General features: G+C 48.1%; 1 protein-coding gene across 6 annotated transcripts in view; it reads right to left on the bottom strand.

Moving 5' to 3' along the window:
- Window positions 1-552: 552 nt before the first annotated feature.
- The window catches only part of LOC116845662 (myocardin-related transcription factor B), a 232,522-nt gene continuing 210,927 nt past the window's right edge, over window positions 553-22,147 (bottom strand). For all 6 annotated transcript variants that reach the window (XM_032818645.1, XM_032818646.1, XM_032818651.1 and 3 more), the window contains 10 exons: window positions 12,440-12,505; window positions 9,029-9,325; window positions 8,268-8,632; window positions 7,426-7,740; window positions 5,424-5,564; window positions 4,970-5,153; window positions 4,554-4,853; window positions 3,815-4,425; window positions 2,853-3,368; window positions 553-2,632 (listed from right to left, as the gene is read on the bottom strand). In XM_032818645.1, coding sequence (XP_032674536.1) covers window positions 2,279-2,632; window positions 2,853-3,368; window positions 3,815-4,425; window positions 4,554-4,853; window positions 4,970-5,153; window positions 5,424-5,564; window positions 7,426-7,740; window positions 8,268-8,632; window positions 9,029-9,325; window positions 12,440-12,505 — 3,149 coding nt within the window. In that variant the 3' untranslated portion in view covers window positions 553-2,278. The remainder of the gene's footprint in view (window positions 2,633-2,852; window positions 3,369-3,814; window positions 4,426-4,553; window positions 4,854-4,969; window positions 5,154-5,423; window positions 5,565-7,425; window positions 7,741-8,267; window positions 8,633-9,028; window positions 9,326-12,439; window positions 12,506-22,147) is intronic.

Here is a 22,147-nt window from a genome sequence, read left to right as displayed (position 1 = left end):
TCTCTCTCTCTCTCTCTCTCTGTATTCCATATACTCTCTCTTTCCATCTTCGCACGACAACACCAATTCCGCGCGGAATTGGAGCTCGCCGGGAATACTTGGGGTATTTCGAGGCACGTCGGTCGCGAAGAAAATTCAGAACGCTACGGCGCAGAGAGACCTCCCGTAAGACAGCCGTGGTATTTCCTCGCGGGAGAGTCAGCCGCCGTATGCACTGGGGTTTCGCATGATTATTAGCACCATCGCTGTCCACGAACGTTGACACACATCGCACGCATTCGCACGTAAGAGAACCCGAGAGATCATTCGCGACGAAGTGTTCAGCTTCATTCGTTGACAGACCGTAGCGAGATACAGATAGGATAGAGGATAGAGATCTTCGGTAGAAAGTATCCGAGACAAGTGGCAGGGAAGAATAATTTTGTCTTTGTCACGCAAAGGTTAATAATTAATTTGCAACATATTTTCGCATTACTCACGAATTTATCACAATTACAACTTTCCCACGTTGCGATTAGTCTGAGGTTCTCTTACATTTTCGTTTTCTTTCTCTCTCTTACAGGCAGAACATTCGCGCTCTTGAAAACACGCTCATGCACGCACATGTATTCTCGCTCTTTCTCTCTCGCTCGCGTTACCGAGTTCGCCGGCGCGGTCCTTCGTCGTTACGTCGACGCGCGAAGCCGCTTGGTCTCCGAAGAACGTCTCGGAGGAATGCACATCTTGGACACGACACTCCGAGACAGATCCTTCGACATTAGCGCAATCGCCCGTGCGTTACGGTGCGGCTCGCGACACGCGTGACTTCGATCTCGCTCTTTCTCTCTTTCTCGCGCTTTCTCTCGTTCGTACATAGTTTGGAAACATGGAATGTCACGAAACAACGAAAAGATTAGTCGTTGGGAAGAGTCGAAGGGCCGCGCCGTGGCACGAAACTCGGCGATTCGCAGCTCGCTCGCTCGCGTGCGCAGCCGTCTCCACGTCGATACTTCTCTACATAATGATTACTCGATTAAAATACGCATAATTCCTAACATCACATGCTCTGGCTTAGAAAATATGTGTAGCTGCGCTGGGAAGGTCCTCGAATTCTCGCGTATCTGAACGTACACTCGACTCGCAGACGTCAGGCGCATAGAAGTATTTTTTTTCCTTCCTTTACACATGTGTAATATGTATATGCGTGTGTATATATTTATATGTATACCTTTACAATAATCATTACTGCATTATATTAGATTCTCGTAATTATATTATGCGTGTAAATTATGCGATTACGTTATGATTGATTACAGTTGAGTGGGGTTCGCAAAAGAGATGAAGAAGGTAGACGAGGATGCTGGATGAAAAGGGAGCGAGAGGGTGATTATCTGAGAACATCGTGTTACGTGATGTTTCCTTTTCTCCTGCTTCGACACACACGCTATTTCGCGATTATTAAAACTCAAGCAACACACGACTGGACAGTAAAAACTAGCTTAAAAAACGTCGTAAGCTGACTCTTTGGAGAATTTTGAAAATGTCGTAGAGTTGATTGTTCGGTCCCGGGACTGCCGTTCTGTTCTTCTGTTCTCACACGAGCGGCCGTTGTATCATTGACGCCACGATCGGATATCGCAGCTTGTCAAGGATGCGCGTAAGAAGAAACACTCGAGAGAAAGAGAGAGAGAGGTCTTCTCGGCCTCGAGCTCTCTCGTTTATTAGTTTTCTTAGTTTTAGCTTTCTTTTTCTCGCGGAACGACCGATCATGTCGACTGGAAGAACGACGCGCGTTAGTATTTGTTATGATCGAGGAAAACAGTAGAACGCGCGCGCGCGTTAAACACCGTGAGCGCTGATCCGTCTTACACCTCCCGTCCTATTCTTTTTCTTAATTGTTAATCTCAAATACTCGCTCACGCGCGAGTAAACTATTTATTTCTAATCTTTCTCTAATCGATAAGTTCGATTACGCTCTGAAAAAAGTCAACCCGTAAGAAGCCTGCAACTTCTCATTTGGACGCGCGCGTATAAGTACACATTCAATGTAACGTCGCTATGCCCGTTACAAGAGATACACGAGGAAGGGGCAAGTTTGTCGCGAGACGATTTGTCAAATGCACCGTACAAACCTGACCAGTGACGTTACGATGGTCTCAATGTCCGTCTCTCATTCTCTCTTTCTGTCGGTCTCTTTTTCTCTCTCTCTATTTTTCCTGCTCTTTCCTCTCTTATACTTTTGATTACCTTCTCGAACATATTAAGTACACAACGCCGGATTCCGAGAGAGTATTTCGGGCTAGGTCGCGAAGTCCACTTTGTCCCAGGTCATTGGTAAATCCGACGACATCTTGAAATCGGAGTCCTCCATATTGAAGAGATCAAAGGGATACTGACTGCTGCCTAACAGCGGATCGTAGATATCCGTAGCGGACGAGAGATTGATCGGCGGAGTCGATTGATGGTTGGACAACACCGTGGAAACGGGCGGCGATTGCGGCATCAAAGAATCCAGCCAATCGGGATCGTCCATGTCCATCGGCATGTCTCCGATATCCATCAGTTCTTGAGGAGTTTCCATTTTGACTCCCAGATCGCAGTCCAACTGACCAAAGTCCATCGGATCCAACGTCTCCAAATCCAATCCTAATTCCTGAAAAAATATTCACTGTTTTAGATTTAAACTAATTTTTACTCGCGATTTATTTCACCGGCGGAAAATTCACGTTTCTTGACTTAGAAAATATCCACAAAGAATTAGAATTTATGTTATACGATTATGTAATGTTATGCCACATTGTATCTTGATCAATATACAAACTACAATTTTGTTAGTTTCAATAAATCTCTCTTCTCTCTTTGCGGAAATTTACTTTGAGATCTAAATTCGCGTTGTCCGACGAAGTCACTTCTTGCGGCGGTTGTGGGTCCGGGGATGCTTGCTGCACTGACTGCGGACTAAGCAACATTGCGGCATCAAGCTCAGCCTCGGACGTCAGGAGATCTGTGCTGAAAGACGAAATCTCCTCCTGTTGTTGCTGCTGCTGTAACGTGGTAGGTAACTGAATAGAGAACGTCGCTAGAGGTAAAGGCGGTGGAGGCGGCGGTGCCGGTGTCGATGGGCTCGGACAGGTGCTCTGAGACACCTCCATCGGTATCGGACTGATCGGGCTCATTGGACTCGCGGCAGTGAAGACCAGAGACTGCGTTGGACTATCCGCCGGTGCTGTAAACACCAGGTTCTGTTGCAGTTGGCGATTCGGGGTCGTAGGAGTGGCCGGATCTTGCGCGGCGCTTGGCGGTAGTTCGCCATTTTTGATGAGGATTTCGAGGACGTCGTCGACCACTTGACTTTTTATGTGACTCTTCTGAACTGGCTCGATTTTGACCTGCACATATGAGGTTAACATAAATTATCTCGTGTTGTCTAAATTTCTTGGAAATCAATCAAAACGAGCGGAAATTCACTCAAAGCGATAATAGAAATACTCGGAATCACAAGAATGTATGTTTCAATCGAGTGAGTTTTGATCCCATACACGTGAATCTTGCAGTTGATTAGAATGAATTTGTTCCTATGAAGATGGAATATATTATTAGATTCACACTTTAATTTACAGTGAAAGTATTCACTTGGCGACTCAGAGCCAAGTATTCATTCTATATAAGCGATCACTCCTTATTCCTACTCAACTGACTCAGCTATCACTCTACTTTTCGAGTAAGATTTCATTCCAAAGAATTTAAAGAGTAAAATATAACTCATTATGTATTACAATTATTATAAAATTTATAATAACATATTTTCACGATTGAAAGTATGATCAGCAATTACCTTCAGCAATTTGGCGGCTTCATCGTATTGCGGTGGCGGCGGCGGTTTGCCATCCTCAGTGGTGGTAGTGGTCGTTTGCTGTTGTTGAGCTTGCGCTTGTGCCACAAGAGCACCGAGCAAGGAACCATTCAGCTTGGTCGGCTTTGCCAAATTTAAAACGATTGCCGTGGGTATCTGGACAGTGGTGCTGTTCTTTGATTGATTTTTCTTGTTGTTAATCGCGGTAAGAGTTGCAGAGTCGAGAATGGCGGTCGCGTTGTTCGGCTGCGCCTGTAGGAAAGCCGCGAGACCCGCTTTTGCGTTGAGTTGCTGGAACGTGGCGTGTTGTTGCTGCGTTTGTTGTTGCTGCGACTGCTGTTGGTTCTGTTGTTGCTGCTGCTGCTGTTGTTGTTGCTGCTGCTGTTGCTGTTGCAGGTGCTGAAGCTGCTGCAAGTGCAGAGCCAACTGTTGCTGCTGCATCTTGTTTTGTATATGTTGCTGGAGCACCAGCTTCTCGGCGCGCACCGTGGCTGGCTGTGTCTGACGAATTTGCTGCAATTGCTGCTGCGACTTGTACAATTCGCGCTGTAACTCCTCTATCCGTTTCCTCTGTTCCTTGATGATATCATCTCCTGAAACACGAACTATGTCGTAAAAACACCCACGTGTGTGGTCTCTCGAAGAACCAACAGCCTCATCGTGCCATCGCCTCTCCTCGCGCTTAATCCAACGAGGTGGATATCGAGATGAGACGTTTTACCTGGCGGACTTGACGGGTCGTCATGCTCACTGCTGTGAGGCGATGCGGTGCGCGGACTATTCGGTTCGTCTTTCACGGTAGAGCTCGGACTCTTGGCTTGCGAGCTGGATTCGTCCGTCGTCACCAAGCCAGGTGTGTCCATCAAGATGTGACCCATGTGCGTCACGTGCGGCCCGTTGGAATTGGAAGTCAAATTACCGCTAGACGACTCGGTGAAGGGCTTTAATCGCTCAATCAACTGCGGCTTCGAGCCCGACACCGGCAAATTCCGTCGTTTCAGCTCTACTTTGAGGTCGCTCACTGCAAACCGTAATACGTAATGAAATCACCTTATTGTAATTACTTTATTATCTGCTTCTCTCGCAACAAAGCACTTTTTATGTTCGCGACATACGACGTGTGCGACTCTAACGTACCTTTCATGTCCTCCAGTTTGCCCAAGGGCCTCAGCGGAGGCTGCTCCGACGGATTGTTCGAGGAATTCGAGGGTGCCGGGCTGGCGGCGTTCGCACTGCTTCCGCTCACGCTACCAGCGTCGCTCGCGCCGCTGCTTGTGAGCGACAGTGGCTTCTGCGCTGCCGGCAAGATGATCTGTGGATACTGAAGAGACAAAAAAGAATGATGAAAGATCTTTGTCTTTTATGGTGAAATATTTTGTCGCACGTCAAACGCGCGATAGAGCAAAATCAACACTATTTAACGGAAAATTAGGAGAATTGTATATTGATTAATCTAATTAACAGATCTCCATCAATAATTAAAACAATAAAGGTGCAACGTTGTTGCGAAAATTTGATATATTTTGCTATAAAGCGCGCATGCATCAGCAAATAGGTGCTATCTAACATTTCTCCAGGTATAAGGTACTACCTTATGCTGCCATTCGAGCTGCCATTGCAGGAATAGTTGCTGTTGCTGCAGCAGTAGCTCGTAACTGGTCTCGCCGGGTGGCGCCGCACCGAGGCCGGAAGTGCTGGACGACACCGGCGTCTTCTGCGCGTTCGGCGGTCCCTGGCGAGAATCATTACGTAAATCGTGGGTGAAGCATACAAGAAACGCACAAACGCACGCGATTGATGATCCCTAACAGTCGTGCGCGGTGGCTCAACAACGGCGCATAAACTGCGCCTTTGTGCACCGCGCCGTGCTTTACGTAACGCGTGCGATTGGATGATTCGCCTCGAATGTGTTTCCCGACATCACTGTTCGCTCGCGAAGGGGCGATCGCACGTACGTAGGTAGGTAGGTAGGTAGGTAGGTAGGTAGGTAGGTAGGTAGGTAGGTGACGTAGCTCCGGTTTCGCGAGCCGCGCGAGTGATAAATGATACATCAAGATGTTTTCTGCGCCCTCATTTGCACGCCCATTCCCGGCTCGCTTTCACACCGGCCACGCTACTATATCCCGAGTATTTCGGGCCGTGCACTGCTCCGCGAGACTGGCCCGGGCTGCTCTCGACGAGATTCGACTTCGCTCCGCTTCACCTGGCTCGACTTGGCGTCTATCGGGGCCCGAGGGAGACCCCGCGGCCTGTTCTCTCGCAGTCGTAGTCGGCCGCCGCCACCGCTCCTTGGCTTCCTCGCTCTTAGGTGCAATTAGCGCTCGAATTACTCAGAGCTAACGAGATGGAGCCCCGGGCCCCTCTCGGGAGATCGCGAGAGTTAATCACCCGATACGATCTCCCTCCGAGACTCGGAGGTTGCCCCGCTCTTGCCGCCGCCGCCGCCGCCGCTGTGGTCCACAGGAGCCGAGATTCACGGTTCGTGCTTCGTACCCGTTTTTACCTCGCCTTCTTCTGCCTCCTCCACCTCCTTCCTGCGCCTCGCTGTCGCTCTTCTTGTCCTTTTTGCTCCTCTCGTGGCCACGGCCGAAATGCGGCCCTCCGTTAGCCCACACCGACCCGGCGCTCCGATGCAGGAACTAGTTTGTAGTGCCACCCGGCGGTCCCAAGTACACGATAATTATCGCGCGCCTCTGTATACACTGCGGTCGTGTCTCGTATCGAAAAATACTTTGCACCTCGTGCACCGTGCTGCCCCTTGGCCGAGACTTTTCGGCGATTCGCGAATTCAAGAATCACTCACACACACACACACAACAAATAATTCAATACTATTAGCTAAATCACAGTAGCTGATTCCAACTTACTTAAAGAAGTAGCTAACGTTTTGCTATTATCGCTGACTTGGCTATTTCCAATTAAATGTCTTCACTGCGAGGTACAAATTTGTTGGTTGAATTAGAAACGCGAATTGGCACAAGTAAGACAAGTAGCCATTTCTAAGTATCTTATCGTATACACGTACTATAATTTGTTTTTAGTGAGTATAATAATAGTATTTCTTACTATTTCAAAGCAAGCTGCCACATCTTGATTCCTTTCGCTAATCCTTTCACCGCAAATTTAACATTGGAGGGTAATTTAAAAGAGATTCTGCTGTTCGGGTAATATATAGAGGATATTTGGGGTACACGAGTTCTTAAGCGACGATAAAAATACCGCGTATTATTGCCACGTGACAACGATCGCGCTCGGAGATCCACGCGCGAAGACGCGAACAGTGATGTCGGTATCTCGATGGCGCTCGAGAACACTCGATAATTGAAAGCTTAACGCTCCGCGTGATAAAATCGATTCTCCTTTCTGCGGACGAGAATGAACAGCATCATTCTGCAGACTCGACGGATATAAAAGGGCGGAGAGAGGCGAAAAGAAAACGACGACGCGAGCGTCTCTATCGCTATCTCTCTCTCACGCTCACGTTCGCTCTCGCTCTCGCCGAGTGTGTGCAAGTCACACAGAATGACACGCCTGTTCTCGTGGTCGCCGCGCGTTGCCGAAATGTTGACACAATAAATTGAAAGCGAACTTACTTTGTACTCGTGGAACTTGATCGTGCGGGTCTTGGGCTGGCTCTTGGTCTTCGACTTCTTTCTGTTCTTGTCCTTCCCGGGGGCGTCGCTCCTTTGGCACGTGGTGGCCGCGGCGGCGGCTGCGGCTGCGGCCGCGGCTGCTATCGGACTTGGCTGGGGTCGCGGGGTGATCGCCGCCGGCGGCGGTGCCGGGGGCGAAGCTATCGAAATGTTGGACAGGGGGCTCAGGCTGGACGTCGTCGAGCCGAGAGACATCGGACTCGGCGCCGGCGCCAATGGCAGGAGGGTCGTCGACGGACCATTCGTCTGGCTTGCCTATTAGAGGGAAGAGGAAGAAGGAGGTCGCTTTATTTTTTAATCTGTTCTTTTCTTGCCTTTTCTTCACGTCGAAACTCCCGCAATGGCACGGTATAGGTCGAGCCACGCTACCAACGCAATTGCGCCGGTCGCGGCGATCGCGGGAATCGCGTCGCGATTAATCTTCGTTGCGTTCGATCGACGAGCTGTTCGTCGCCACGGACAATTTGGAGATCCACTTGGAAAAAACTAATGTAATTTTCTCATTTGTAGGGAGGTCCAACAGCGTCACTTAGTCGCATTACTCGATGACACATTTACCGTAAATAGATTCTGGAGTGTCCGTAAAATACGCAAGGAGCTTCTTAAAAAGCATGACAGTTCAAAATCTACTGATAAAAAGTTTCCCAGAGAATTTGTAGAGTTTTCAAGTATCATCTCAACGACGTCTTTTGGATATTCGTGTGTCGTTTGAGTTAATCAAAAAATTCTTTGTCGCAATGGAAACGCCAAGTTTTATCTGGCGATGATAGGTGCAAATTTACCTGCGTAGACGTGTGCTGCTGGCTCTGCTGGGCTTGCTGATGCTGACCCTGCTGTTGCTGCGTGCCCACGACCGTGTTGCAGAGCTCGGCGAAGGTCTGTATCGTCGACTCCGTGGACGTCTGCTGGAAGACCGGGGATGTCGATGAGACCACGACGGCGCCGCCGGTTGTCGGTATGCTGAGGGAAACCGTGACGATGCCCGCGGACGCCGCCGCGGTTTCGAGGACGTCCGATCGCGATTCCAGCTGAGGTGAAGGCGCACCCTCCGAGCTTTGGGAGTCATCTTCGAAGGTGATATAGTGGTCCGGATGCTGAGGCTTCGTTACCTGGCCCTCACAGGTGGCCTTGAAGGGAATGTGACCCTCTGGAGGAAGAGTTTAATCGTGGACAAATTGCAGAGATCAAAACTTTTGTTGGTGGGAGATTTCAAAACTTGAATTAGTCGTATTAACGATGAAACGCGATGACGAACTTTCCGTAATTAAAATCGATGATTCGGACTCTTAAGTTTTCAATCACGAGAAATTAGAGACGATAGGAGCTAGACGCAGTCTTCTTCATGATTACATAACATTTTGTGTGTACAGCCTAAATACAGTCAGTATGTGTATCTAAATATTATTTTTCGTCTATATCTACGTTGAAATATTATTTCATTCCAGATGGCATAATTTCAGCTCGATTAATAGCACGCTAAATAAATATCTCGTGCACAGATGAGAGGGTTTATCGAAGAGGGGGGGAGAAGAAAGAGACGTACCTTTGACCGCCCTCTCGATGGGCTCTTCAGTATGAAGGATGTTCTTCTGGATGAGCTCGAGCGGACCGGGTCGATGGCTGAGTTGATCGTTCAGTTGATCGGCGAGCCTGGCCTTCTTCAGCATCCGCTGCCGTTCGGCCAGGCTCGGATCCACGTGGCCCACATCCTCGAGAATGTGCTGCCTGACCAGCTCGTCCCTACCCGGTCGTTGCTGGATCTTCGCCTTCAGCAGATCCCCCGTTTTCGCTCGCTCCAGCTGTTTCCGTTGCTCGTGGAACGCCGGGGGCGTCTTCAACGCTGCGTGCACGAAACAAAATATTTTTGTCTCTCATGTCGCGTCATGATATTCGCCCTTTCAGGCGCGATTAATCTCGATTAATCTCGAGCGCGACAATCCGTTGAAATATTTCGCCGGGCGTGCCTCCGACGTCAACGCAACGATGAGATCGCGGTAATCGCGGCGGAGACCGAAACTGTCGCCAGCTATCCATAATCGATAATCTCCCGTTAATCGAGCGGGATTTCTCGCGCGGAAAAGTCGCGGCGAATCGGCCGAGAGAATCTCAGGCGATATGGCGCGCACACTGCGAGCATCAATTTCCGGGATGATGACCCTCAAAGGCGTCCGTATGGCGCCGTTTTCGTGTCAACGTGACGTGTTCTCTTTCTCTCTCTCTCTCTCTCTCTCTCTCTCTTGCTCTGGCGCGTACACATTCCCTAACACCATTAAGTCGCCGGATAAATGATCCCCGAAGCGCGATCCCTAACCACTATTTCCGGACGCGGATGCTGCCCGCGGACGGTGCAGACACGGCCGCGTCATTACGCGGAATAAAAGGCATGTACCCACCACCTACGGCCCCGATGTGGCAACGGAAATGTGAAAATACACGAGGCGCCCTGGTATTTTAACCGCGTGCCGTAAGTTTCCATCCGCCGTCGTGAACGGGAGAGCGCGTTCTCTCTTTCTCTCGTGAGCGCGCACGGCGTTTCTTTTTCATTCTTTTCAGCTTTCTGCTTTATTTTCCTCTTTTTCGGCGAAGCGAGCTTCGAGATTAATCGCGGGTATAATTCCCTTGCGCGTCGTTGTGACCGCGAGAGAGACGCGGCGCGTTTCCTCGGATATTACTCTTCGGCTCGTTACGGAGGATTTACGACGCGCTCGCGAAGGTACGAGGGGCCACGTCGAAAAGTGAAGAAACAGGGGACTGCTTCTTTCTCGACTACTCTATCCAAGAACGAAGTCGAGGAGAACGAAATTGAAGAGACGAGAACGACGTTTACGATTTGTAAAACGTGATCAGCTTAGAAATTTTTCCTTCCTTCGCGATATTTCCGCCCCGCGCCGGTGTGGAAACGTCGTCGAACGTTTTGGCTTCCTCTCGTTGCGAAAGCACCGTTACTCCGTTCCCTCTCGAGATGTCAGCAGCGTGACGACGTATACCAGCAAAACGACGTCCGACGACGTCCTTGCGACGCCTATTCTAATCTCAGACGAACTGTCTGAGGGACGCCGTTAATTCGCCGCAATAAACGTCGTCTCTTCCGCGGTTGGAGTAAGCTCAAAATTCAGAGAATAAAATAAGAGGCGTGCTCTCCGTACGACGACTGACATCCCCTTGCGAAAAAAATTCCGGTCTATTTGCATTCTCTCGTTGTACTCGCGCGTATTACGGTCGATGCATACGTGCGAGGTGACGTACGGTACGACCTGGCGCGCATCTCGTCGCCGAAGGCGAAACAACAAATTTCGCGAGCACTCCGTATCGCGGTGGACTCGTTATTGCGCAATTTCATTCAATTGGACATCTATACTTCCTTGTATATCTTCATTCTCGAGTGTTTCATCGAATCTTTATCAGGTAGTGCCACGATCGTGTAACACAATAATTTCAAGTAATAATTAAACAGATTGCACCCGTTCATAAAACAACCCGTTATATTAGTGTAATTTTGAACTTTTAATTTTAATCAGCGTAATTTTAATCAATATACTGCTTAAAATGATGCACGGCAAAATTTAGTGAAACTCTGCACGAGAGAACGGTGCGAGATTAAGATCGACACAATTTTGAAGCAACGCGTCGGGAATGCGTGCCGAGCGAAACGTGATAATGCCGCGCGGCACTTTCCTGGTTCCGAAAAACGCTTCGTAGAACGGCGTCAATTTGCGCATGCAAATGGATTTATAACATAACACAAGCCAGCTTCCGCGAAAGCGACTATTATTTCGGAGCGCGGATGCACGAGAAGGAGGCGGCGGCGGCGGTGTCGAGGGCTCGACGCCTCAGAGGTTGTAGATGAATGAATCGCCGCTGGTATGGAAATGTAACACGCGGCTTCGCGTAATGCAGGGCGAACGAGGGCTATCAAACCCGCGTATTTTCATCAGGCGATATATACCGGGTGCTATAAACGCGCCGGCGCACCGCGTCGGCCGGTAACAAGAGCAATATTTTAGGGTGTGACCCAAATAATTACTGGATGCCCGTGCTCTCGTTCTGGTAAACATTTGGTACCCGTCGTAAATCTACCGGGCAACTAGACTGGCTGCTCTTTACACGGCTGCTCCGCCGATCGGCTTCGGGGATTTCGGGCCGCGCGAACACGACGACGCACGCCATACGCCGCGAATGTGCTCCGGGACTTCTGTTGCTTCATTTACTCCGCGTGTGTTGCCTGAGTTTACTTCGTCGTGCTCCCACTGCACGATGACGTCAATGAGGAAGAGGAGCCTTTGAATCGTTCGTTGCAGAGAACGACACGCCGTGGAGGAGCGGGAAAAAAAATTTATCACGATATATCTTTCTCGCCGCGAACGTAAACAAGAAGCTAATGAGCTCAATTTAGGAAGTGTGTGCAAAATAACTATAATACCTACCCAAAAAATAATTATTGAACAATCATAATAATTGCTTAATAAGTAGGATAATTACATGATACAATTACTTAATAAGCTAACTCAATAACGGGAATCGATTCGCGCGTGACAGCTGATTAAATCGCTAAACGATCAATTGGTCGTCTCGAGGGCGATCCGACTCGCTCCGAAAGCACGCAAAAACGCTCGGCTGATGTAAAAGCGATTAACTCAATTCATCGCGGAGCAATTTAACACGGTTTAGAAATGTCCTAGACACCGATCTCGTGTGTTTCTTGAGAACGTTGCGACAATTAACTCATGTCCGCACTGGTCGATCCCACGCGCTCGGGAAGAAGTCCATGGAGGAGTCTGTGAAGGCTAACGCGAAGAAAGCTATGACGCTCGATGACGGTCGCAACGTCGACGGCGACGACGAGGGTTTGACGGCCCTTCGCGGTATGTGGCGGGCGCAATTTTCCGCGGTGCGAAGAGGAAGAGAGAAAAACGCGCGTATAAACGGTATAGTAAACAAGCGGATCAACACTTACAGGGCATGATGCCTTGCGCAACCAGCTGATTGATGGGTCGCCTCAGCATGAGCTTCACCTTCAGCGCTGCAACAGAAAAAGGGTGCCGCCGATCATAAAGTGCGCCTCCTTAGTTACGGGGAAGAAATTAGGGGCCAATTCGAGAGGGGAAGAGAGAGAGAGAGAGAGAAAGAGAGCGAGAGAGTGGTTGCTTCGTGGAACTTTTATTCGAGCGAGTGCGTTGCACTCTCCTCGAGTCGAACGAGAGGAGTCGAGGAGGAGGAGGAGGCGGAGGGCCGCCGCCGCCATCGCTCGTGAAAACCTCCCGTCTCTCGACGGCATCGCTCCAATTTCTGCGGGATTTCCGCGGAAGAGTCGCGACAGCCGCGAAATCTCAGGCGAAGACTGCGCGAAGCTTCTATAAAAATCACGGAGATCAAAGTCAATCGTTTCGCCCTCACTATGCGCGAGTTTCTTTCCTGTTGCTGTTATTTTCCCCTCGCCGCATACCGCGTGCCTCTTTCTGCTCCTTTTAGAGGCCGGTAGTTGTATTTTAGAGACGGCGGGGTTTGCTTGAGATTTTTATAACAGCACCACGGGTCATCAAAGTAGAGCGCGAAGAACGGAGAAACAATCTGGCGGGGGTTCGCGTTACTCGGCCCCCCAGCGAAAATCACGCTCCAAAACAGTCACACTACATCAATCTTATAATTCCCTGATCAAAAGCATAAGTACAATACGACGTATTATATGTAACAATTGCATTGCTAAGTAGTAAGTTATTACATTGATATAATATTACTGTTGGTTAGTATTTACTTAATGTTGTCATCTTTTTCCTTACTACTGATATGATTAGTAGTCAGACATCGATACATTCTCTGCACGAAGAATAACTGCAACTACCACCAAGTTATATTCATTCGCTTTTCCATATGGAAAAAAGATTTGGTTGAATTAACCAAACATCTGGTCGAATATAAACAATCCAGATATTCCGATTAAAGTAACCTGAATTCTGTTTAAGTTAACAAGATTCTTGGTTGACTTAAACAAAATTCGGGTTACTTTAATCGGAATTTCTGGATCGTTCATATTCGACCAGATATTTGGTTAATTCAACCAAACATTTTTTCCGTGCGCGAATAGGAATTGATAGACAGACAGATAGAACGGAAATCAGTGAAACGCGACGAGGAGACACGCTGAGGAGCAAAGGTCGGAGAAACGCGCAGAGGCCTCCCCGTGTACGCGCAGGACTCGGGCTACTCGGGTACAAATTAACACACAAAGGGCGGCCGGTTATAAATACTCGTACGGCGCGGGCCAGATTGCATAAATTGCCCGCGAAAGAGGAAGAACAAGAAACGCGGGCCGCGTACGGTCGCGCAATCTGAATTCAAAGCAGCCAATGTCCCGGCGAAACGCCTGGCGCACTGCCTTCGCAGCATAATGGCTCATCCGCGGCGGGACTCGCTGCTTTAGTGTGGCTGGACTCTCGTAATCGGGTTCAGCTCCCCCGAATCCTCGTCAACGAATGCTAAATCGCCCGACTCCCCTTTCGTCCCGTTCGAAGCAGCCTACGATCGTTTTGCCAAATTGTAACATCGCGCCGGGAGACTTCTGGAGCACCGTGTACAGCAACATCGTCGAACGATTATTAACTCTCAGTGTATCATCAGGCCCCATCGTTGAAATGAAGAAACTCAAATTTAATTCCCGAGTTTCTTCTTTGAGTTTCGACTAATTTGTAAAAATTGATACCTTTACATCCTTCGCCAAAAGAGGAAAGAGAACATTTGTTTATTCTTTTTAAAACTGAAATAAAACTCGTCCTATATTATTTTGGCTTTAAGTACGAACAGTTAAACTTTCAACATAAAATATATATTATACATATATTCTATATATATATATTTTTTGTTTTTAAATATCTCTAATATATTTTACATATTTTTGAATATATTCTAAAGAAATTTCTGAAATATATATATGTGTGTGTGTGTGTAATACATACATATATTCTATATCGTAAGTTTAAATATATTTAAAGACCAAAACACAATACGAATGTCTAGGATTAGTTACGTGTGTCCGGGAATTGGATATTTTTACCTTACCCTTTCTTCTTACACAGAAGAGAAAAATTATTTACTCTTCTCAAACCTAAGATAAAAACTTTATTTCGTGTTACACAATTATCACGTATACCGATGATCAATTACTCGTCGATGGCGAAGATGCTGAATCGATCGCATTGTCGCGTGTGACTTCCGCCGCGACTTATTTGTCGCACGCTTTCAATTATTAAACCACGTTAGTGGATCTTTGGCCACCTCGGAACCAAAAGCGCGTGCTCACTCGGACTTCGAACAACATTGTGCTTTGGCATAGAATCGTCGTCCGTGACGCCACAAATGAGACTCACCCGGAGAAATCTGTCGTGTCCCTTACGTAAACACCGCGTTCTATACCGAGCAAGACGAAATTAACGCGGAATTTGGTTCTACGTGTGTCTCGCTGGCTAGCGCCATTAGGCCAGATCCGTCGTGTCTCGGCGCGTATCCTCTTGCTTTCCACTACAAGCTCCGCTTTGACCTCGCGCAGTCTCACTTCGTTCCTCGCTCTCGGGATTGGCAAGATTAAAAACATGACATTTCTTGTCATTGTTCGTTAAAAGTCGCAGACCTTCGGCATAAACGCGGGCGCCGCGCGTTTCTACGAGATATTACACTGCGTGTACTTTACTGTGTACGCATATATCTTCCCGTGCGCGATTTCCAGGATCGATAACGGGGATACCGATCAGGAATGCTCGTTAGGAGATAAGATGGACTTAATCGCGATTAAAACGCGTTGGCAAGATGCTGTAGTAGCGTTTGCCTTGCACCTTGTACCAGCGACTATAATAATTCACCGCGGGGCTCGTGCGCGATTCCAAATCGCCGTGCTCTGATTATCGCTCGCCTATCGTAATCGCAATAATTCGCGCTAATTAGCGATTCCGTTTCGTCGAGTTATGTCGCTCATAATAGCGGCCGCGGGAGCGACCGGCGCGATGGGGAGAACGAGTTTCGCAGGGGAACTGCGAACATTACATCCAGAACAAAGTGTGCAAATTCGCCGAAGCGAGAGGGAACATTTCCGAGGAGCTGGCAAGTTTTCTTCTTTTCCGAGACGTCAAAACGTCACAGACGCCTCCCGCGAATGTGAAAATTCCCAGAGATTTCTCTCGTCTTGACGTTGGCTCCACTCTCAGTTTTCAACTTTGCAGCCAAACGACGGTCGACGACGATTCGGGTAGACCGCAGCGCGTTGCCCGCCGAGCGAAACGGAGCGGAGCCCGAAGCGAAGCGAATTCAGAGTGGAACGGAGCGCATTAGGAAGCACGAGGGGGAGGATAAGAGATGCGGAGAAGATGGATGCTAACGACCGTAGCGGCGCTAGCTACCGGGAGATACGCTGGACCAAACGTCGCTTCGAGAGATGCGGCTGGCCGACCGGTCGGTCGCTCGCTCGCTCGCTCGTCCGCTCTCTTCTTCCCTCGCGTGCACACGTGCATAGTTGCGCACGTGCATAGTTGTCCCGTGTAGCCAGTGGCACGGCAGCTTACGACTTCGTGGCTCGTGGCTGGTCGCGCGAATTCCCACCGTGTCTCGCATTTCTGAGAGCATCCGCCGTTGTTTCGCCCCGGTACGCCGGTTAATTTCTTAACCCCGCAGGCTCGCACACCGAGTTACGCGCGAAATCCAGTTTCAACACGCGGTAATCGTCGGCGATATGTGACCCGATGAAGACGGGAGAGAGCTGCTGACGCGATATCCGAGAAACTTGGACGCTGTGAAAGATACTCCAGTGTAAAATGCGTGGTAAATTGCGAGCTTATGGCAGAAAGGCATTAAGCCTTTAAAGAAGAGTATCTCAGATTGAATAACTTCGTCGTTAAGTATCTTCTTATCGAGGAGATATTTCGGTAAAGTACTCCCCGAATTTTTTCGAGTGAAATTCAACTCGAAGAGCGTGATATCCGAGTCACCCCGAGTTCTTCGTTCAAAATAAATTCGATATACTGCGTTATCGCGCAAGAACAAATTTATTTACTTATTTAATTGATATTTAAATTCACTCTAAATGATCGAAACTTCAGGCGATAGTTGAATTTGAGCTGTACTGAACTTCGTTCCTTTTCTCTTTAACGCTACTTGTGTCATCCTGAAGGCTACAAAAATGCAGCCTATCCCAGCTAAAAAGGGAGGACAGATCTACTTATTCTCATGATTCCGAGGGCAGGTATTTTTACCATCGTTTCGAGTGAATTTTCATTCGTCTTGAGTGAGACTTCACTCCAAGGAATTTAGAAAATATGAGAAGAGGTCTATCGTATGAGGATGATACGATAGTGCGTGTGATTTCGTGGGCTTTCATGAGGCAATAAAACCTTTTTAAACGCATTTGCTTCCGAGATGTCTCTGCCGATTTAAGGCAGCCTTTTATTACGCGCGGCTCGCGTACTCGCGCAAAAATACACGAATGATGAACGTGTCGAAATATCGCCGAGGTTGCTGGCCCCGCGATCTATCATATTCCGGTATCTCCAAATGTTTACACAGTCAACATAGTAAATTTCGCGGCAGACACCTTTTACGATTGCAATAAAACTCACGACGGCGGATATTGTATCAATATTACGCCGCCCGCGCCGTCTCGTCGATTCAAAACTAACTTGCGCGCGGACCTACTTACGCGCTCACGCGAATTTACGAACTTCACGCACGCATGCACGCACGCACGCATGCATGCATGCACGCATTCACTCACTCACTCACGCAACAGGGATATCGTGAAGCGTACTTCAAAGTAAATTCATTACCGTGCTCCCACGCGTTAGCCCGCGAGTCCATGTTAATTGCAAAGTTTCCGGATGCCGAGAGATATGGGAACCACGCGCCGCAAGTGAGTGAGCGAGCGAGCGAGCGTACGAACAAACGAGCGAGCGAGCGAGCGGACGAACATTCGCGCCATCCATAGAATGCAGATTTGCGCGGCGCATTCCTGGGAGGCGATTATGCCCGCGCGTACAGCCTTTGCCACTTTGATTCTCGCTCCGACCGTTTCTCTCTACCCCTTTCCCTCCTCCTCCCGACGCGATGTGTGCATCGCGTTTATGAACTCTCGTTAATTTAACGAGCGGATAATAAACTACCCGTAGGAATAATTGGATAATATTTTGTAATTGCGCGCAGCGTCGGCGGATGTGGTGTTACTTTTTGACGCGCGCTGCTCGAAATAATCGCTTCTTCAAGCAATCATATGTCGTCATTCTAATTATATATCGGCACGTATTTGATGTACAGAATAGTTCTCTCGGTCCTACTCTAACTTATTTTTACTTTTTTAATTAACGTAATTGCGCCTCAGCTACTCATTTCTACGTCCTCCCAATTGTTATCGAGTTATACAAACCGTACCAACGTGATCTCGTTGTTCCAAGCGGTGTACTTTTTGTACGACTAATTGGAAAATCACTAATTAGACGGGGAAAAAGACGTTTGATTGGATTAACTAAATATCTGATGAAATATGAACGAATTCTGGACTTATTAGAATTCTATTCAAATTAACAGGACCAAACGAAATTTCTGGTTAATCACAACGTCAATCATGAATTTTTTCACGTAAATTCGACCTTTCTTATCAATCATGCAATTGTTTTTCTTAATATAAAGTAATGAAAAGTAAATAATTTTTCATTACTTGAAAACAATCATTGAAATCTCTCCTTCTAATGTAGACTCGTGAACGTTTTCATACATTTTCAAGATTAGATTTTTCACGAGTTTTCACATTAGAGGAACAAATTCATAACTGACCCCCAACTTGAACAGTTACAAGTTCTGGTTAACCGAAAATCTTGTTTAGTCAATCAGAAATCCTGTTAACTTCAACAGAATTCCGACTCGTTTATACTTAATTAAGTCAGTAGAATTTTTTTTCTGTGTAACATTGTAGTTTTTTGATCTAGTAATATTCGAGGCAGGAACTATCGAGACTTGATGTACGATTAGCATTCGACACGCGACGTTATTATTTCGATCCCAGACGCGGGGAGAGAGCCGAACGTGCGTCGTCCAAAGTTGTCGTCGGTTTTATGATCATCTCGCTAACGCGTGCCTTACACGACGACCGATTTACGACGTCGGGACAGTGGCGGATAAATCAACGCGACTGGAATCCTAAGCGCGATGTTAAAACGTTAAGTAGTTCCGGAAGAGATCAGAGATTCCTTCGACGATCCCATAAATATCAGCCGCCCGTGAATCCACCTCATCACGACCATTCCGACCCCAATTTTCGGTCTTACCCTCTCGGTCGATTCTACAAATTGCTGTCGCGTTCCATCGCCGTCCGTACGCGTCGCGACGTCAGTCGTGTGCCGTCGATCCCCTGAGTGGCTCAGAGAGCGCATAAAATACGACACCAGCGTAATAAGATATTTATCGCGAAGGCTTCTCCGCGCAGAATCGGCGCATCCCGTCGTAATAGGATGACGACTCGTGAGCGAGCAGGAAACGAGAATTATCTTATCAATACGCTTTCACGCAGCTTTTGCTTACTGGAAGCTTTATGAGCATTGAGAGGCTCTCGCGTGCAGTGTGAGGATACCGTGATTACGATGAATCGCGACGCGTTCGGTGGGGAGCTCGAAATCGCGAGAAATTGCGCACTGCTCAGGGTGTAATGGCCGACGACGAGCGTCCTGTATAAAGCTGTTTGAGGATCAGAAAGTAGCGTCAAGAATACAATCTCCGATTGGTACGTGTTTGCGATCAAACAGGTATTTTATTTCGAACGCATGGCGCCCGCTAAAATGTGCCTTTCTGATTTCAAGTTCTGCTTTTTTCATAAGTGTCGCGTGTAACGTTGCTTCAGGGACTCGAGATCCAGAAAGGCGTTCGATTTAGCGTTCGCGATACGTCCAGAGTACGGCTCCAGACGAAGAGGATCCTTCGGCGGAGCGAACAAGTCGAGACACGTTTTCGGGACACCGAGTAGACGCGGCTAGAAGTCGGGCATTCACGAAATAGAAAGGCGGAGGACTACGTAAGCCGCATAAGACACGTTTACGTCGGCGGGGGTGATCCAATAATACGGCAGCTTTGGGTATAAATAAAGCCTGCGAGCCCGGAGATCGCGAGAGAAGTCATGTCGCTGCGCCCGTCGCCCCGCTCTTCTCTGCCTCGTGCAATCACTTATCTCTCTTGTCTAATGCTTCACGGTCTTCGATCTTCTCCTCGCCGAGCTCCTTTTGGTCTCACGTGCTTTTATCGCTCGCGACCTCTCTTTCTCTATCTACCTATCTGTCTTCTTGACTTTTTTCTCTCTCGTGTCTTTCTCTCAGACACCACGTAACGTTCTTCTCTCTATTCTCTCCCTCCCTCCATCTCCCTCTCTCTCTCTCTCTGTCTTCCATTTTATTTTAAATAGAAACTCCGAAAGTCCCCTCCCCCCTCGTTCCTGTCCACTCCCCGCCTACGTGATTTTCGGGAGATGAGAGCGGCGTAAACATCGGCCGCCGCGGAACGTTCCATTCCCCAAATAGCGGTCCAGTTTATCAACGCAGCTGCGGGACTTCGGCTGAGATATTGCGGTTCTTCCGTGCGAACTATTTTGCTCTACTCCGTTATATCATCATACCGAAAATGTGTCCGTTAGAGACGCACGAGTGCATGGGCCGAGCGCTTCGGTAGAGTAATTGGAGGATATCGCTTCTGAAAGCGCTTCGACGGAGCGACCCTCTAATTGCCATGTGCTGAAACTTGATTCGCACTTGCTGCGCCGCGTGCCCGTTGGAAAAAGAAAGCGCTGTATCATCGTTTTTAATTAAAAAAATATATGTCATAAATGCATAACGAGTCGATTAAAATTGATATCATCTGTTGAATAAAAGTCGAAATTGATACACGTAGAGGAAAATGCTGTTGCACCGATAGAATTGTGGCGGCGTAATTGGACTAAATCGTCTCGATTCGATAGTAATATTATCGAAACGAATACGCCACAGTTCGAATATTCGTTCCAATAATATCGCTATCGAATCGAGACGATTTGTTCCAATCAGGTTGGCCAATTTGATCGATGCATGTTCCCCTCGTGCATCAGGCTGCCAGAAGGAAAAGCATCTCCCGCATTTCGAGCGCATCGTGAAATTGACGTGGCGCAACTTCGCTGAAATTTTACAGCGGCTCGCTCCCGACGACCGGTTTAACGTCGCGAGAATACTAATTGGAATTCGCCGGCGAATTTATCGGCGACCGGTTGAATTTTTCAACGACGCGTTTCCCGCCATTGTTTCTCGACGAGCGCGCGCACAGCTGGGCGGAGAGTGCACGGCTGTGCACTTACGTCAAGGAGAGCGGGGAAGGACACGGGGAAGGCGCAGCAAGCGTGAATATCGTCGGCTCGAAACGAACGCGCCCCACGGCGCCCATGACGTCCGTCGTCGCTTCGTGTTCCGCTCATTACGCCATATTTATATTTAATTGACATTCGCGCGCGTTATTTTCCATTCGCATGCGACGTGGCATATTGACGTACTCACAAAAGGCCGCATTAACAACGAATGCACTTATCTGTGCTTCGTATTCGATCCTCCCCTCCTCCATTTCTAAGAGGGCAGACACACGCACGAGCGAGAAGCGAGGCGAGACTGACGAGAGAACATTTCCCGAAATTCGTCGCGCGAAGGAAAACTCCCTAAAGTTAAACTCCCTAAAGGAAAACTCCCTACGAACAGAAGGATGTACTGTAGCGTGTAGGGAAACAGGTAGACGCGTGGGTGACGTGTGTCGACCTTCCTATTCAATACCTCGCTCCGACAAAAAGATTGTCAGATTGACGAGAACACGACGAGCAAACTGAAATTCGATCAATCAAATTCGCACAAGATATCAGGTTGGTGCACAAAATTCATCGTGTTTGTTGGATAAAATGGGGAATAAAATTATTCAATTTCAAAGGATGAATAATTTCCACAAATAAAATAAACAATATCGATTCGGTATATTTTTAAATATTTAGAACTGTCTATTTTCTTTTTAATAGCCAAACTTCTCACGAGAATGTAAAAAACAAATGACAAGCCACACATAACGAAAGGTAGAAACCGAATCGGAACTCACGATGGTGGTGAGGTGGTGGTCGATAGTTTCTGCTTTTCTATCGACGCGAGTTCTGATTGAGCTTTGCCTTCCTGTTTTCTGCTTTTCTGCCAAGGTGCGAAGTTGAGAATCCTCTCGCAGAAAAATCACAAACGATCCGCACGATATTTCTCTCGATATGAGCGCCTATAAATCTCACATTAATCATCTAGCTGATCAATTCGCTAATAGGATAACGAGCGTGCCACGGGGGGTGCGCGACTTACTTCTCTTTTTCATCGTCGAGGTAGCGCCTACGTCGTCCTAGCCGTGTTCAGGTTGCGGCCATGGGCCGTCTCTCTCTCTCTCTCTCTCTCTTTCTCTCGCGGTAGCCGGGAGGAACGGCGTTTAATGCGCGCCGATCGCGCGATACGCATACAAACGCGCGCGCTTGTACACGCGTACATAGTTATAAGTGACTTATAGAGCTCGCACCGTGCTGAGCTTATATATTAGCGCTATGTAAGCTTAACGCGGCTTCAGCGCGCTCCGCCTACCGGCTACGCCTTCTAATCGACGTACGCACTTGTCT

This window comes from Odontomachus brunneus, unplaced genomic scaffold (genome assembly GCF_010583005.1).
Source record: "Odontomachus brunneus isolate Ranch 3 - 2012 unplaced genomic scaffold, Obru_v1 Obru_scaffold_054, whole genome shotgun sequence".
Taxonomy (NCBI): domain Eukaryota; kingdom Metazoa; phylum Arthropoda; class Insecta; order Hymenoptera; family Formicidae; genus Odontomachus; species Odontomachus brunneus.
The sequence above is the reverse complement of the archived record's forward strand: the minus strand, read 5'-3'. Positions and strand labels throughout refer to the sequence as shown.